General features: G+C 41.9%; 1 protein-coding gene across 1 annotated transcript; it reads left to right on the top strand.

The window, feature by feature from the left end:
- The first annotated feature begins 676 nt into the window (after positions 1 to 676).
- Positions 677 to 13,864, top strand: fam168b (family with sequence similarity 168 member B). Its single transcript, XM_088322673.1, has 7 exons — positions 677 to 817; positions 3,139 to 3,223; positions 5,606 to 5,689; positions 5,764 to 5,906; positions 8,259 to 8,457; positions 11,328 to 11,458; positions 12,770 to 13,864. Exons 2-6 carry the CDS (start codon positions 3,154 to 3,156, stop codon positions 11,444 to 11,446), a joined length of 615 nt encoding a protein of 204 aa, XP_088178799.1. The 5' UTR covers positions 677 to 817; positions 3,139 to 3,153; the 3' UTR covers positions 11,447 to 11,458; positions 12,770 to 13,864.
- The last annotated feature ends 3,093 nt before the right edge of the window (positions 13,865 to 16,957 follow it).

The raw sequence follows: 16,957 nt of genomic DNA, 5'->3' as shown, positions 1-16,957 counted from the left end.
CAAGTAGACCAGAATCTTCCGAGTAATGCTACAAAAATAGCACTACTCTAATACCATAATACATAGTACTACTGCAGAAATACTACAAAAATACTACCACAGGAAAAACTACACATTCATTTCTACAGTATTAAAACAAAAATAACACTACTCTATTACTATCACACTACGGCAGAAATACTACAAAAATACTACAACAATACTATACCCTTTCCCTTATTTCTTTATCTCTCTTTTTCTTTCTCTTTAATCTACTAGTCCGCCCTCCGACAGAATGTTTGTTCTATCGTGTGGCCCCCGAGTTAAAATGAGTTTGACACCCCTGTCCTACTACATAAAAACAATAAAACTAAATATCAAATCTAGTGCTTAAAAAGGGGGACTTAATATATAATTTTTCTTTGATTCCGAACACTAAAAATATACAATAGAAATAAAATGAAATACAGTATTCAATTTTCTATTTTGTGTACAGCGACCGTAGGTGTTCTGAAAGGTGCTTCGAAATCCAATGTTAAACAGTACTGTACTATTTTTTTTTCGCTTTTTAAATTTGTAAAAAAAACAAAAATACTGCATTTCAGTTTTACAACCCTATGTATTTTAGTCACAATACAAAAACATTTTACATTAAAAAAAAATACAGAAATCAAAAATTATATATCGCCCCGAATCACGTGACACTTGCGGAAGTGACGCGAGGTACTCCAAAGAGTTCAGCATCTGGGAGCAAAACACCAGCCAGCTTCATTTTTTTTGAAATTTTCCAATCGGGAATTCAAAAAGGCGTATTTACACACGACAATAACACCAACAGGTAAGTTAATGGAATCCATTCGAGTATTTCTGCGTTAGTCTCGTCGGGACAGGCAGCGGTGCGGAACACAGCTGTCCGGCTTGCGGCCTGGCGATAAACCTCCTCCTCCCGCCGCATCTGAGAACCCCGTCCCGGGGTGGATGTTTTCCTCTCGCGCGTGGAAAACATGATATAATTTCACCCAAACAACACAAAATGGATGTTAAATGATCCCGGCGGATGGCTTTCGAGTGGAACGAAGGTCGAAGCCCTCATCTGGCTTTCGCGTTTAAGCTAGCTCACGATAACAAAAGCGGGGTTCACCTTTAGCGCACCTTGTCCGAATTCCTCCACAGCATCTTGGCTGGGGTGCAGCGAATAACGCACGCGATAACGCCATTAACGCACATCCGACTCCAAGCTCGGATTCCAGCGCGATTCATCAACTTCTTGTTTTAATCGCCTTCGCTTATCTAAGTTCGTTTCTATCATAAACTGATTGATAACGTGTGATCCTTTCAAAATAAAAATCTTGTTTTTTATGCTTTTATTTTTTGGTCTCTGCCATTGCATGGTGTCGTTTTTTAGTCCTCAAACACGGAGAATGCACATTTTATTTATTTACACGACTGCGTAGAGAGTGTGAAGTCATTTTGAGCTTAGGAAGATCGTCATTGCCTCTGTGAAATGTCCTATAGCCACCGCTAGGGGACAGACTTCACTCAATGTTTATAGAATTAGAATCCTAATAATCTAATCTAATTCTTATTATTGTGATTCTGCAAAATTAGAGTTGCACCCCTGTTGGCAATATATATATAATATAAAATATAATAAATGGAAAGTTATAAAGTTATCAACTCTAATATAAAGTATTCACATCAAAATAAAAACGATACACAACCATGATTTTGCACTTAACTGTGGTTTAGTGTGTGTATAATTTGAGATTGGGAACCTTTTTGTGTCCCATATCTTTAAATATACCCCTTAAAATGTGTCTCCCTCCGGCAGTTACCTATGAATATTGATTCTCACTCATTTTTGTTCCTAAATAATGATTTCAAAACAAGGTGCAAGCAAAGTTCTTTTGAAACAATGTCACAAAATATTGCAAACTAGGAACCCGACCGAGTTACCTTCTGTGCAGATGTTGTGGGTCGAGGAGGAGTGTGTATAGCTCTGCCCATTCCTGCTGCTCCTCTGATTTAATCGCTCTGGGTGCTTTGCTGGAGTTTTTTGGTGTTTACAGTTTGTTTTGTGGGTTTTCATCATACAGTGATCATACATTGTTTAATGAGATTCCTTATAATGGATTCTTTAGTGATGTGCAGTTGAAATTGTGCCCTATATACCGAACCTTTTACGTTATTAGTGATTTTCCGGTTTTGTATGTGCCAAAACTGGGTTAGCATGCAACTATATCGTAAATAGTTGCACATATTCTATTTTATCTCCAAGTCAGTCGTACTCATGGGATAGTAAAAGTTCGAGAAGGTGGTTGCTTTACGGTGTGTTTACCGGGTTCCCGCGCATCCTTGAAAAGTCTTAAAAATCATTGAATTCATTATTCTAAAAATAAATAAATTTCACATTTTTAATTTTGAGAACTCGGGAGGAGGAAATGTGATTTATGATGCCAAATTTAAGCCTGTCTTTTGTAACATAGTCTAAATTAAATAAGACTGTATAAACATGTTCATATTTTATATTTACAGTATGTGTCTGCAAATGGTTACATTAACCGAATATTTCCCATCATTGACGGATTTTTATGATTTTTTTTAATTTTTTTAATTTAAGCCCTTTTGTCATTTTGACTGGTTGAAAATTGGGCCATTGACCACAGCAGCGGAACGTCCTTAAGAGTATAGTGCATAAGTGTGAAACATGTGGCTCGCAGGCCAGTTCAGGCCCACCGACAAATTGAATCCGGTCCTCGAGACTTCGCTGATAGAAGCTCAAGAGAAAAAAACAGTCAAAACATGGGCTGCGGTTTTAAATATTTTAAAATTTTATTTCAAAAGTGGGCTAAAATAAATTTTCTATTGGTCACTTAACTACAATAAAATAAAGTTAAAGGAGAATTAATGTACAGTGAAATAATATACTCAACGATTTTTGGTGTATGATACAATAGTGAATCGAGATAATCTCAGCTGCCGAAGAAAACCTTCTGGGTGGCCGGATGTGTCCCGTGTGCCTTGGCTTTGAAAAATGTGATAAAAATGATGACTCACTTATTCAAATAACTGATTATTTTGATGATTGTTTATATCTTGATTTAATCGATGAGTTGTTGCACTCACAGTGTAAGACGTTGTAATGTGTTTGTTTTGCAGAAACTGGTTGCCACAATGAATCCAGTTTACAGCCCTGCACCAACAGGGGTCCCCTTCACCAATTCTAAGGGTATAAGCTACCAAGGTGAGTACCGTATTTTCCGCACTATAAGGCGCACCCCAAAAAAGTAGTCTTTTTTAAAAATTTTATACGTAATGAGCACCGGATTATAAATCGAGACCACAGTAAGATCTCCTGTACGTATGGACAAATATTTATTCAATGCTTTATTATATGCCGTAGATTTTAACTCCAAAACATCGTATGCAATGGGAATCGACCCCGAGCAATTGCAGCAAGAGCATGCCGCCACTTTACCACCAGACCATCAGTATTACAAATGAAAATGCATTGGAGCTTATTTCATTATCACACTATTTTTACTCACGCTGCATCAACACTGATTTGCATAGTGCATTCCGGTTACGCAGTCTCACTACTTCTTCTCCTTTGCGTTAATAACCTCTAGATCAGGGGTGTAAAACTCATTTTAACTTGGGGGCCACACGTTGGAACTAACATTGTCTCGGGGGCCGGAACGTTAGATTAGAGAGAAAGAAGACAAGATAAAGAAATAAGAGAAAGAGAGAGAGAAGTAGAGAAGGTAGGACAAATAAAGAGAGAAAGAGAGAAAAAAGTGAGAGAGAGAGAGAGAGAGAAAGCATGAAAAAGAAGAGAAAAAAGAGATATAGTCAGAGAGGGGAAAAAAGAGAAATAGAGCGAAAGAGAGAAGGAGAGAAAGGAGAAGGAAAGAAAGAGAGAAGGAAAATGGACGAGAAAGAGAGAAAAGGAAAAAAGGAGGAGAGCAAAAGAAGGTAAAAAGACAGAAAAAGACCAATAGGAACAAAGTAAGAGTAAGAGAGAGTGAAAGAGTGAGAGAAAAAGGGAGGAAGAGAGAGAGAGAGAAAAAGAGAAGGAAAGAAATACAAGTACAGCATTTCTGAGAGGTACCTGGCTTTGGCAACATCAAGTTGACATATTTCAACCTGCAGCTTGTATCTCTTGCACTTCTCTTGAGTGTTGTCTCCCGGGCCGGATTCAATCCCTTAGTGGGCCTTATCTGGCCCGCGGGCCGCCTGTTTGATACCTGTGTTATAGAGCATATTATTCTATGAAATGTTTATTTTTTATAGGATAAAACAATACAGGTTAAATACATACGACATACAAAATCTAGCACTGAAGCAACTTCCGAACAAATTCAACTTACAAACGATCGTCTCGTTCGTAAGTAGGGGAGCGTCTTTATAGTAACACATACTTATAATCACCATATGCAATTCCAATCTCATCCGCCGTATTCTGCGATATATAAGGTTAAAATAAATTAATATAATGAAATTACTGCTGGGCAGCACGGCGGCGCGGTGGTTAGCGCGTGTGCGGCACAGTTCTGAGGTCATGGGTTCAAATCCAGCTACCAACCTTCCTGTGCGGGGTTTGCATGTTCTCCCTGTGCTTGCGTGGGTTTCCTCCTCCCACATTCCAAAAACATGCATGTCAGGTTAATTGGTCGGTCGAAATTGTCCCTAGGTGTGAATGAGCGAGCAAATTGTCTGTCCCTGTGTGCCCTGGCTGGCAACCAGTTCAGGGTGTCCCCTGCCCACTGCCCATAGATAGCTTGGATGGGCTCCAGCACCCCCGCGACCCTACTGAGGATAAGCGGTGCAGATAATGGATGGATGAAATTACTGCAAAATTACGTAAATAATTTTCACGTACTCCCTTCTGAGCTACAACCACCACAAAGCGATATACAGTGGAACCTGGGTTCTCGACCATAATCCGTTCCAGAACCCTGTTCGAAAACCGATTTGTTCGATCACCGAAATCATTTTTCCCATTAAAAATAATGTAAATCGTTTTAATCCGTTCCAACACCCTGAATGTTTACCTTGAATGTTTAACGTAATCATAAAGCTAATTCGGGCTAATCGTACGTTCGCGTTATCGTAATCTTCCGTACGAAAGATTACGCTAACATGAACGTGTAAAAAAAAAAAGGATAAAGAAAAGAATTATGAATAGGATTTCTTACCTTTGTGGTGGTCAGCAGAAGGCGCAGGTAGACGGTGGGGAGAGGATCAGACACTCGCACACCTCCTTCATATTTTGCTATTATTTCTTTCTTAAATGCAATAGTTGTACGCACTACTTTTCTTTTTTGACCTGTAGCAACTTTGCGGCTTGCACTGACTTTCTTCGGAGGCATAATTAGGGGCTAAAACACCCATACGCCGCTCAGCATGGCACCCTAGCGTACGCACTCACGCATTACCGGCGTTTGAACTCCAATTTTTTTGACCGAACAGCGAAGCAAGAATTTCTCGAAATTTTGGGTCGGATTCCGATTTGTTCCAACTGAGAGGCGTTGGAAAACCGAGTTTCCACTGTATAATACACACTGTCCCTTCAAGAATCACAGTCCTAAATAATGACATGTTGCAATGAATGTTGTTTTTACAGCCGGCTTCCCTGTCGGTTACGCAGCAGCTAGCCCAGCATATACTCCAAACGTCTACCAAGGAGCTAATACGGGATTTTCAAGTGGTGAGTCGACTATCAAAACAAGTTCTATGTGTTTTTATACTTAAATGACAATATCTTCATTTTCTACCTTTCAGGCTACGCCCCCGGTGCCCCATTCAAAATGTCCTGTTCCCCAAACACTGGGACTGTTCCGCCATACTCATCCTCACCCAACCCGTACCAGGCTGCTGTGTACCCAGTCAGGAGCACCTACCCCCAACATAATCCTTATGCACAGGTAAGCGGTCGAAAAAACACAAAAGATTCCAGTTTTTTCAATGGAATTTTGTGAAACTCTGGTGGGTGGACAATCTAGGGCATGGGTGTCAAACATGCGGCCCGTGGGCCAGATCAGGCCCGCTAAGGGATTGAATCCGGCCCGCAAGACATCGCTCAGAGAAGCGCAAGAGAAAAACGAGCTGCAGGTTGAAATATGTCCACTTGATGTTGCCAAAGCCAGGTGCCTCGAACAAAGACACTGTACTTGTATTTCTCTCGCTCTCTCTCTCTCTCTATCTCGCTCTTTTTTCCCCCTCCCTTATTCTCTCTCGCTGTCTCTCTCTTTGGGTAGGATTACTTTAACTTGATTACTTTTAATTACTTTTGGATTACTCCCATCCCAAATATGCTAATAAAAGACAAAAGAAACTAAATAGGAATAAAATGATGACTCACAACACGTGGTAAGCTTTCTCTCCTGGCTTTGATCTCCGGCAAAACGAACATAAAATGCGACAGAAACAAAATGAAAATGAATCCAAACAACTTGCCAACATTATTTTTGCCATTCCATGTGTTCCGTTACTCCCCAAGCCTGCACAAAATTTAGTCATTCCATTCATATTTAGTTTCTTTTGTCTTTTATTAGCATATTTGTTATTGGAGTAATCCAAAAGTAATTGAAAGTAATCAAGTAACCATACCCACACCCTGTTTCCAAGTATTTACAAGAAACTCCACTGTTGTTTGCTACAAAATGGTAAATGCTAGGAGCATACTTTTTTATGTTGAAAGATGAGAGTTCAAGTTTTTTTTTGGTATAGCCATGGAACTAAATTTACTTTAGGCCTTAGAAAATGGCAAACATGGCTGACAACAACACTTCCCACTTTGGAGAAACTACTGGCTGTCAGAACCCACACAGACGGAGGACCCAGACGCGTAACGTTTTCACAGTCGTGCGCGTGAACACAAATGCCAGGGATTCTGTGATCGCTGGGCAGAAGAAGTGAGACTGAGAAGTCAGAGGCAGACGAGATCGAGGCCGGACAGAACAGATGGGATCGATACCGGACACACAGTTAGACACTGGACAGGAGGAGACAGACGGGATCGATGCTGGAGCAAGATACTAGAAAGGATGAGACAGACAGGGTCGATACTGGAGACTGGTGCAAGATACCGGACAGGAGGAGACAGACGGGATCAAAACCGGATACTGGAGGCTGGAGCAAGATACCAGACAGGATGAGACAGACAAGGTCGATACCGGATACTGGAGACTGGAGCAAGATACCGGGCAGGAGGAGACAGACTGGATCGATACCGGATACTAGCGGCTGAAGCAAGATACCGGACAGGATGAGACAGACTGGGTCGATACTGGATACTGGAGACAGGTGCAAGATACTGGACAGGACGAGACAGGCAGGATCTATATCGGATACTGGAGACAGGTGCAAGATACCGGACAGGACGAGACAGGCGGGATATATACTGGAAGCTGGAGCAAGATACCGGACAGGATGAGACAGGCGGGATCGATACCGGATACTGGAAGCTGGAGCAAGATACCCGACAGGATGAGACAGACAGTATCGATACCGGATACTGGAGACTGGAGCAAGATACTGTGCAGGAGGAGACAGGCGGAATTGATACCGGGTACTGGAAGCTGGAGCAAGATACCGGACAGGATGAGACAGACAGTATCAATACCGGATATTGGAGACAGGAGCAAGATACTGTGCAGGAGGAGACAGACGGAATCGATACTGGAGACAGGTGCAAGATGGTAGTGTGCCCGCTTTGAGACTGGGAGGTCGCTGGTTCGCGCCTCGACCGAGACATACCTAATTGGTATAATGGCGGCGCCCTCTGTGTATCGACATTTCGTTCTGTGTACATTGTTACAAAGAATGACAATACAAAGGAAATTATTATTATTATTATTATTAAGATACCTGACAGGATGAGACAGGCGGGATCGATATCGGATACTGGAGACTGGAGCAAGATACCAGGCAGGACGAGACAGGCGGGATTGATACTAGATACACGAAAAGGAAACCAGACAGAGTCAAGTCTTGCAAGTGCAGAGGTTCGTTGACGGACTGACAAGGTGAATGAATGAGCGCACTGAGTTTAAATAGGAGGGAAGCCAATCAGGTAACAAATCGCAGCGGGGCCATGTGAGGGCAATGGGCAACCGTGACACTGGCACTGAATGACTTAATATATTTCTTAATAATACAAACGTATGAGGCTCTGGCGGGGCCAATTAAACCCCGGCGACCTGCCAGTGTTTTCCTACGGTAGGGGAAACACTGGATCCTTTCGGCCATTACAATGTTACTTTTTTGTGCCGCAGGCGCTGATCCCTTCTCAACAGCAAGGGACTTACTTTACGCAGCCCCTGTACGCGGCGCCACCCCACGTGATTCATCACACAACGGTGGTGCAGCCCAACGGGATGCCCGCCGCCATGTACGCGCCGTCCATCCCGCCCCCACGCAACAATGGTGTCGCCATGGGAATGGTGGCCGGCACCACCATGGCTATGTCCGCTGGTGAGGAGATCTTCCTTCATCTCATCTAGTCATAAGTTTATAGTTTGGTACAGCGGTCGGCAACAGTCGGGTCATGGGTTGTGTAGTATTGGGCCGCACAGACAATACAAAAAAAGTGACCCTTTCAGTGTTCTGGTTTGCCTGCGTCCTAGACGCATCATTTTTGCTGGGAACGCATAGTCTCAAATCGACGTGCGTCCCCAATTTTGCCACAAAATTGTCTTTATTACTGGATTACTTTTTTTTTAACAAAGATTTACTGCACTCCAAACTTTTCGTCAGGCAGATCCGCCATTGTTGTTTTGGTGTCGCGGTTCGAGTTTTCGTCCGCACGCCGATCTCGGCCAACGAGATCTCGTTGTGTAGTGAAAGGAAGTCAGTCTTTTTTTAGAGAACCGGCTTTTTTGGCTCAACTCATTAAAAAGAACCGTCTTTCAAACGGCTCACTTCCTTTGATGATTGATATTACGAATTATGTTGTATAAAGAAGTTAAGAAAAAAAGGAAGTATAAAAGGAGAAAATAAAAAAAAGACAGGTTTGTGGTGATCCCTTTAATCGGTATATTACCAACAATAATTTGATGCAGAAAATGAAGTCATAATTTGATGATTAAAACTGAATGAATATATAGATTCATATTATATAATTGTCGCCGATTAACAATTTCAACCTTGATAACACAAAATTTTGGGGAGCCATAGATCTCTGTTGGGACCCATAGATTTTTGAGCATAAGTCCCCGGGACTCATCACTTTTCAGAGGTAAAATGAACACTGCCCTTTTATCGTGTTTATTTCTTTACACACGTGATACTTTGTTCTATTATTATTAACTTCAATTTGTGAAGTTTTTGTGGTGGTTCTATCAATCTATCTACTCTGGTCATATCCCTCGAGAGAGGTGACCGACAGCAAGACAACACACTCTTTGGTTCAACAGCAGGGCCCGACAGCTTTCACTGGTTTACCCCTGCCGCATCATACAGGTGCCCTGCCCGTCCCTTAGAACGCATCCAAACATCCCACAACAACTCTCCACTCATTCCTATCACCAACAAGAGCTCGTTTTTGTGGTGGTAAATTAAAGAATTTGGGCAATGGTTAATCAACTGAAATATGCCGTCAATCGCATTTGCACAACGGTATCGAAGCCTGGATCACGGCAACAAGAGCGCCTTTGATGACAAAGGAAAGCGTATCGATTTTTTTTCTTACATAATTCATACATATTGAGATTTTAACAGTTTTTTTATACATAAAAAAGTAAAAATCCCACCCCAAACCAACCAAAAGACAGGCGAAAGAACAGTTCATCATGTGGAAATCAATGTAAATCATCATTTTTTACTCACTACCACATTGTCTCGCCCTTTTTTTTATCTTCAAGGCGCTTGTGATTGGTCAAAAGTATCATTGTACAAGAGTTGTTTTGGTTGAATTAATTCCCATAATGCTCCATCCCAATGTGGCAACGTAATGGGGCATTATTGTCAAGACCAAAACGAAGAAAGGACCCACTTGCGTTGCGTTTCTCAAAAGTTTTATTGGAAGAAAGAGAGCGATGGCGTTGTCGGGGACGGAAAAGCGGGTCAGTAGCCGGGACAGGAGAGCAAAAACGTGGTCGGGGTTGTAAGCGAGTCGTAAGCCAGTAAAGGAGAGAAGACGTGGTCAGGGACAAAGAGAGGTCGAAAGCCGGGAGTTGAGAGTAGACGTCGTCAGGATCGAAAACGGGTCAAAGTCGGGGGACAGACGGAAGCAAAAAACGGGACAGGTGGGAGTCAGTTTCGAAAAGGCTTGCCTAATGTTAACTGAGGTTCGCAGACGGACTGACAACAGGGGAATGACAGAACCGGGTTCAAATACTGACAGGGAGCCAATCAGAACCCGCGGCAGTTGGCGCCAAATGAGCAGGCACAGCTGAGTCACACCACTAATCATGACAATTATGGGAATGAGTTCAGCCAAAACACAGATTTTCTTGTACAACAATCGACCAATCACATGCTCCTTTAAGAGAAAAAAAGTAAAAATAGTGTGGTGATGAGATACACTCTAATGCCTTTTCTCCTGTTGTCAATGGAACTCTCTTTGTTGAGATCCAGGCTTTATTCCCAATTAAATGCGCCTTCCAAGTTAAGAGAGATAAGATAATGTGGTACAATGAGTACAAATATTGTGATGAGGTAATAATACTTAGTACTTTTTCCCATGTCTCTTAGATCCATGGTGATTTAGTGATAACCAAGAGGTTTTGGACTTATTATTTATTATTATTGTTTTTGTTATAATTACGAATGTTCCTTGTGGGCTGTTCTACAAGAATAATATCAATGGGACATTGAACCGGTCCGTGGTCCGCGGCTCGACCGGCACGTTAAACTCCAGGTTTGCTTCAGGTCCAGTCAATCGAATTAATAAGTTGGGTCAGGTCGGGCTGGATTTTTTTTGGCCTCTCGTCAGAATTGTTTTTTTTTTTAGGTGCGCCTCTGTGGGGTCTAAATCGACCTCTTACATTTGTGGGAGAGCTATTTACAAGTTGCTGACGCTAGAAAAGATACACCAAGCGTTCGACTTTTTTTACAACTGCCAGTTGGAGACGGGGAGGGGCCAGGAGAGGAGGAAATTACGTCCATCTCCTTGGCCGCGCTCCTAACTCTGGAGGGCCCTTCCCCCACCAAACTGCATTTATTTAGGCAGAACAAAGAAGAGAGAAAGAAATACCCCTTTGGGCGGTACCAATATTTAAAACAGAAACGTGATACCATCTGGTTTAGAAATACACACCTTTTGTGGAACTAGTTTAAGCCCACTTTACAGCCTCATAGTATGAAATTACGGTAAACGCTGCATTCACAATTCCTCCTTATAGGAACCTTGCTGTCAACTCCATCACCGGCGCCTGCTGCTCTCGCCCCGCACCCCGTCACCATGCCCACATATCGGCCCGCCGGCACGCACAGCTACAGCTACGTGCCGCCTCAGTGGTGAACGCCAAGCCCAGTGAGTATAATGATTCTGACAAACCTGTGGTGGAGGATCTTGTCTGGTGAGGCACAGTCAGATTTACAAATAAATGAGCAAACATCTTATTCAGTATTTGATTGGCTATTGTTGGGAATTAAATATATTAAAAATTGTATCGTTGACCAATTAGTTATCTGACTCCATTAACCAAACACAATTTACGCCTAACAATGCATGCTCGTTTCTTTTTGTGAAAAGACGGACACGGGGACAGATTTAATTTGTTAAAAAAATTAACGAAGTGAACTGCAAAATTAACTAAGTGAACTCCATCGAATTAGCTGAATTAGTGTCGCTCTTCGTCGAGCCTCTCTCTTGATTGTCCCCTTCTAACGATCTTCTGCCTTTCTCGATCTTCTTAAGTTCTTCCTCTACCTTTTAGCTGGTCGTGACAAACTATCACCATTATATATATTAATACAGTGGAACCTCGGTTTTTCGAACGCCTCTCAGTTCGAAGAAATCGGTTCTCGACCAAAAATTTCGAGAAATTCTTGCTTCGCTTTTCGTTATAAAAATCGGAGTTCGAACGCCGGTACGCTAGGGTGCGATGCTGAGCGGCGTACGGGTGTAGATTGCCCCCACCCCTCGTGAAGAACTGTTGTCACGTGAGCGCGCACTCCTTTTTGCTTTCGTTTTAGATATCGGTGAACGGAGTGTTTTATCCCCTAATTATGCCTCGGAAGAAGGTCGGTGCAAGCAGCAAAGTTGCTACAGGTGAAAAAAGAAGAGTAGTGCGTACAACTATTGCATTTAAGAAAGAACTAATAGCAAAATATGAAGAAGGTGCGCGAGTTTCCCTTCTTTCGAGGGAATAGAGCATGGCTTCTGCAGACCTTCACAAAGGTAAGAAATCCTATTCATAATTCTTTTCTTTATCCTTTAACCGCTCACCACTTTTTGTGGAGACCCGGGTGCTAAATGACGTGTAAACGACCTGATTTTTGTAGTTGTACGCGTTCATGTTAGCGTAATCTTTCGTACGGAAGATTACGCTAACGCGAACGTACGATTAGCCTGGGTTAGCTTTATGTTTACGTTCATGGTGAGTATTCACGAATTAAAACGATTTTACATTACTTTTAATGGGGAAAACGATTTTCGGTGATCGAACAAATCGGTTTTCGAACAGGGTTCTGGGACGGATTATGGTCGAGAACCGAGGTTCCACTACTTTTATATTTCTATGATGACAAGAGAGGAAGCTTCACCTGCCTTCCATGACTACACGTTTTGCAATATGCACCGTCGGAATCACCCACATTGCCTTTTGTTCCTCTCTTGCAGGTTGAAGTGGTAGATATGCATTCACTCTCCACTCCAATGTTTTTTGCTCGCAGCGACGGGCCGATTCTGCCAGCATCTGCAACCAGTTTATCTTCTTCCAGTATAATGTGAATCCCAAAACATGTAGGTCCATTAGAATAGGGGCGGGGGGGTCGATCCCCGCATTTTAATGGAATTAGGCTTCATTCCGCCTGTTGCATATTCTCCCACCCAACAGCCTGAGCCCCCATGCAATTATATACGCGGGCTGTCGTGCAAATTTTAGACTTTTAACTAGCTTGTGATGAAACCGGAGTTCGGAGTAGTTCAACCTCCCCCCCGTATTTCCGGAGAGGCGTCCGATGTCGAATGCATGTTCCGTATGTTATGTCGAAGTAAACGCTAGCTCAGTCGACCCGCTGCAAACTCCTTGAAAAGGAGCCACATCCGAAGGACGCTAAAAGTCATAAATCTCCGACGCTGACTCGCTAGTCGCCCCATTTTAAATGTGAAATGAAGTCAAGTATCGATGCAGGAAAAAAAAAAGAAAAAAATGACACTGCACTGGGCCGTTCTGTTTTCATATAGCTTTGTGTTGAATTAAGTAGAGCTTGTTGAGTTCATTCTTTTGGGTGATGCAGTCCGTGCATTGTGTTTTACTGTTAACGTATTTTAAGGAAGGAAAAGTGCCGTTCTGGTTTTATTCATTTAATGTCTACGTTTAAATGAGGACGATGTCCGACTCGGTCACAAAGGAACTGTTTCGTGCGTGTGGGTGTATGTGTGTGTTTGAATCGGAAACTGTAAGAAATGATTAGTTTATTTTGTTCTTAAGTACACTACACCACTGTAACCGACTAAAGTTAAGGAAAACTCCTAGCTGTTAAACTGCATTCGTGAATAGCACTACTGATGGGAAGCACTAAAATGATTCCGAGCTGTTTTAAACATTGCTTGCAGTTGTAGCATCAGCAAACGCCCCCGAACCACTTCACCCCGATTTGCTTTACGACGTCACCTCAGTTGGACGATTTTGTTTTGTACGTTCTTTTGATTTCGGTTCTTGTTTTGTATTCTAAAGAAATTAGCAAAAATAAAAAGGAATATAAGAATAAAGGTGTTTTGGTCTCAACTTATTTCCCTGTTGTGATAAGTTTTCATCAGGTTTAGTTGGTTGAAACTCTCAAAAGAGGGTATTCGTATACTTGTGTTGGAATTACCGTAATTTACGCACTATAAGGCGCACCGGGTTATAGGGCGCACCCCGAAAAAATCCTATATTTGACATACATAAGACGCACTGGATTATAAGGCGCTACAATGGGAACGTGGACAAAACAGTCAGATAGTTCAGTCAAACTTATAACCCCCTTAACATTCCCAAGGTTTGCAAAGACGCAAAAACGTGTCGAGAACACGTGCGGATGCGGTGTCTGTACGATGCCACTCAAATGCATCGTTCCAAATATCATTCGGAAGGTTCAAGTCTTGGGATTCAAGAAATGCCAACCATTCCTTAGTTTCTATTTTCTTTTTCGCTCGCAACTTTACTGTGCATATGACAATAAACACTTGGAATTGAGTTTAATTTAAAAATAGACACTCCATTCCATCCCATTATCTGCACCGCTTATAACAGAAACATCGAGTTCAGTCTGAATCAAGATACAGGGAGAATATATAGCCGGAGTAGCTCACCGAAGTCGTTGTGTTCAATAATAATGTGCAACCATGGTCCTCTTATATTCGTGAGTGTAGTAAATCCAGGAGAGTAAAATATTTACAAATACAGAATGGTAAACATGTTTCCTCTATGCCGTAGACAACCACACTTGCTATTCAGATTCATCTTTTTCGGCCAATTGCAGGCTTTGTTTTGCCGCTTTAGCCTATGCCAGCCTGTAAATGATAAAAAGGATCCGCCCCCTTTACCTCCGAATAACTTTAGCCAATAGTGATCGATTCAAATGATGATTGACACATTGGTTAGCCAATGAAACGCCGGTAAATAAATCCCAGCATACACCGTGGACTACTTGGCGTTCGGGGGAAAATCGAGTCAGCGGCTGCAAGTTAGTTGAAAGACTTTGCGACTTAATATTGATCCATAAATAAGGCGCACTGTATTATAAGGCGCATGGTCAGCTTTTGAAAAAAATAAAGGTGGAAAATACGGTAAATATCAAAATGTACCGTTTACCAAATTGTTCTGACTCCATTAACCAAACACAACTTACACTCACCCAACAATTTATGCACCCTCGTTTCTTGAGGGAAAAGATTAACGGGAAGCCGACGTTTCCACACGGGGGCAGATTCAATTTCCCTAAAAATTTAACTAAGTACACTCCATCGAAAACAGTCGAATCAGTGACGTTTGAGTCCGTGTGAAGCCTTCTTCTGAAGTCCTTTAGCTTTCTCCTATTCACCATCTTCTCCCCGCATAATGGTGTGCCGGCTCCTCCCATGGGCGTGCCAAGGAAGCCCCCTGGGCTTCACCATCTCGTAGAAGAGCGTCCCGATGTCTGGGGTACTCAAAACCACACCGAGCGTTTCTACGTCATCAGGGCCTTTCTGCGTCAACAGCGTCTGGATGCGCTGATGATCTTATCAGCCTTACGTCCCGTTCCTGCCGTTCCTGTAAACAACATTTTCCACCAGGTTGCTCTGACCTCGCACCACAGCCCATTCAGTGAATATCTTTTGCATTAAATGTAATTTGTATTCAATCGCATAAAATACTTTATAGTCAAATGTATAAAATCCTTCACCTGGGGGTACTATGAAGGCACATTTAAGGGGCCGACTAAGTATAGCTGTATTGTGTCCTGCAACGGAAAATGAGTGCTAAAACAAAGGACAATACACACCAAGGAGAATCAAATTGACCTAAACCTTAAGGATTTTAGGTACCTGTAGTAGCAAGATGGCGGACAACTAAGTCAGCTCATTTAAAAGTTGGGTGTGTAGTTTGAGGTGTCCTCAAAAAGTTAGAAGTGAAATATTTTCTCTTATTAAGTGCAAGCATAATGGCCCGGATTGGCCAGGAATTCAACTTGGGCGAGGTTGTTGGGAGCCACTAGAGAGTGCCATTGAGCCACATGCCCGCCTGCAGCTCCAGTGTTGCTTGTACACGTAAGCAGATGTTTATCGATTTTGTTGGTATTTTTTAGGGATGCCTTGACATGAAACCTAGCTAAAGACACTCACAGAGGCCTAAAGTACAACAGTATATATTTCCACACAAATATTTTCAGCAGTTTCAGAGCTTATAGGACACGCACGCATGCAAATCTGGTTTTATAATTAAGTTAAAAACGCCCAGATGAGTTCAAAGAGCCTTTATATATTTCATTTTAACCCACCTATCCGCTTATATCTTACTTTTATCATCATTCTGTCCACTGAGCACATTAGGCTTTAGGGAAGGGGGTCAAGGGTGTAATACACTGAATTCTCTGCTCAAGGTTTCTTTGAATGTAAGCTGAAAATAGTGAAAGTAAGAAAAGGACCGTTTCAAATACAGTCCAACCCAAACCCCCAAAAGTAGGAAAAAATAAGAGTTTATTTGAGAACAACAGAAGAGACACGTACGGTACGATGATGCGCCACAGAAGCATCTTGATAGAGGCTGCAATGATGATTTCAGAGAAGAACTTAAAGACACCACCTTTAAGGTGAGGCTCACGTTATGTAAAATTTATGTTAAAACCTTGACCAATGAGTAGTCAAGTCATGTTTTTGTGTCTAGCCCTTTATCACAAGGAGTCTTAAAGGGCTGCACAGACCACACACACTATTGCAAACTACAGACTACCCCATCCCCTGTTCTAAAGCCTACATGAGAGCAAGGAAAAACTCAAAGTTGTTAGCTGGTGTCTATTAGCATGTACTTGTTAGCATCCACCCATAGAGAAATTATTTAAAAATTCAGGTTTATTCGATATTTCATGTACTTTTGTTCATTATTTAGTTCTATATTTTCCAAATGAAGTTTTTTTACCACTAGGAGGCACCAAATAACGTGTTATTTTAAGATGCATCAATGCAAAATTCCATCACTCACTTCACTTCTCATCACAGAATATTTTACTTATTTTAAATATTTTTTAAGTTATTTTTCTTCAATTTATTTTTATCAATATTAAAATTACTCTTTTAGTTAAAGATGGGGGTGAAGCGTTTGAAAATTTATGACTGCAATCATGA

The sequence above is a fragment of the Urocampus carinirostris genome, chromosome 18 (assembly GCF_059441175.1).
Source record: "Urocampus carinirostris isolate Australia breed hairy pipefish chromosome 18, RoL_Ucar_1.0, whole genome shotgun sequence".
Lineage (NCBI taxonomy): Eukaryota > Metazoa > Chordata > Actinopteri > Syngnathiformes > Syngnathidae > Urocampus > Urocampus carinirostris.
Note: the sequence above shows the minus strand (reverse complement) of the source record. Positions and strands in the feature narration are given on the sequence as shown.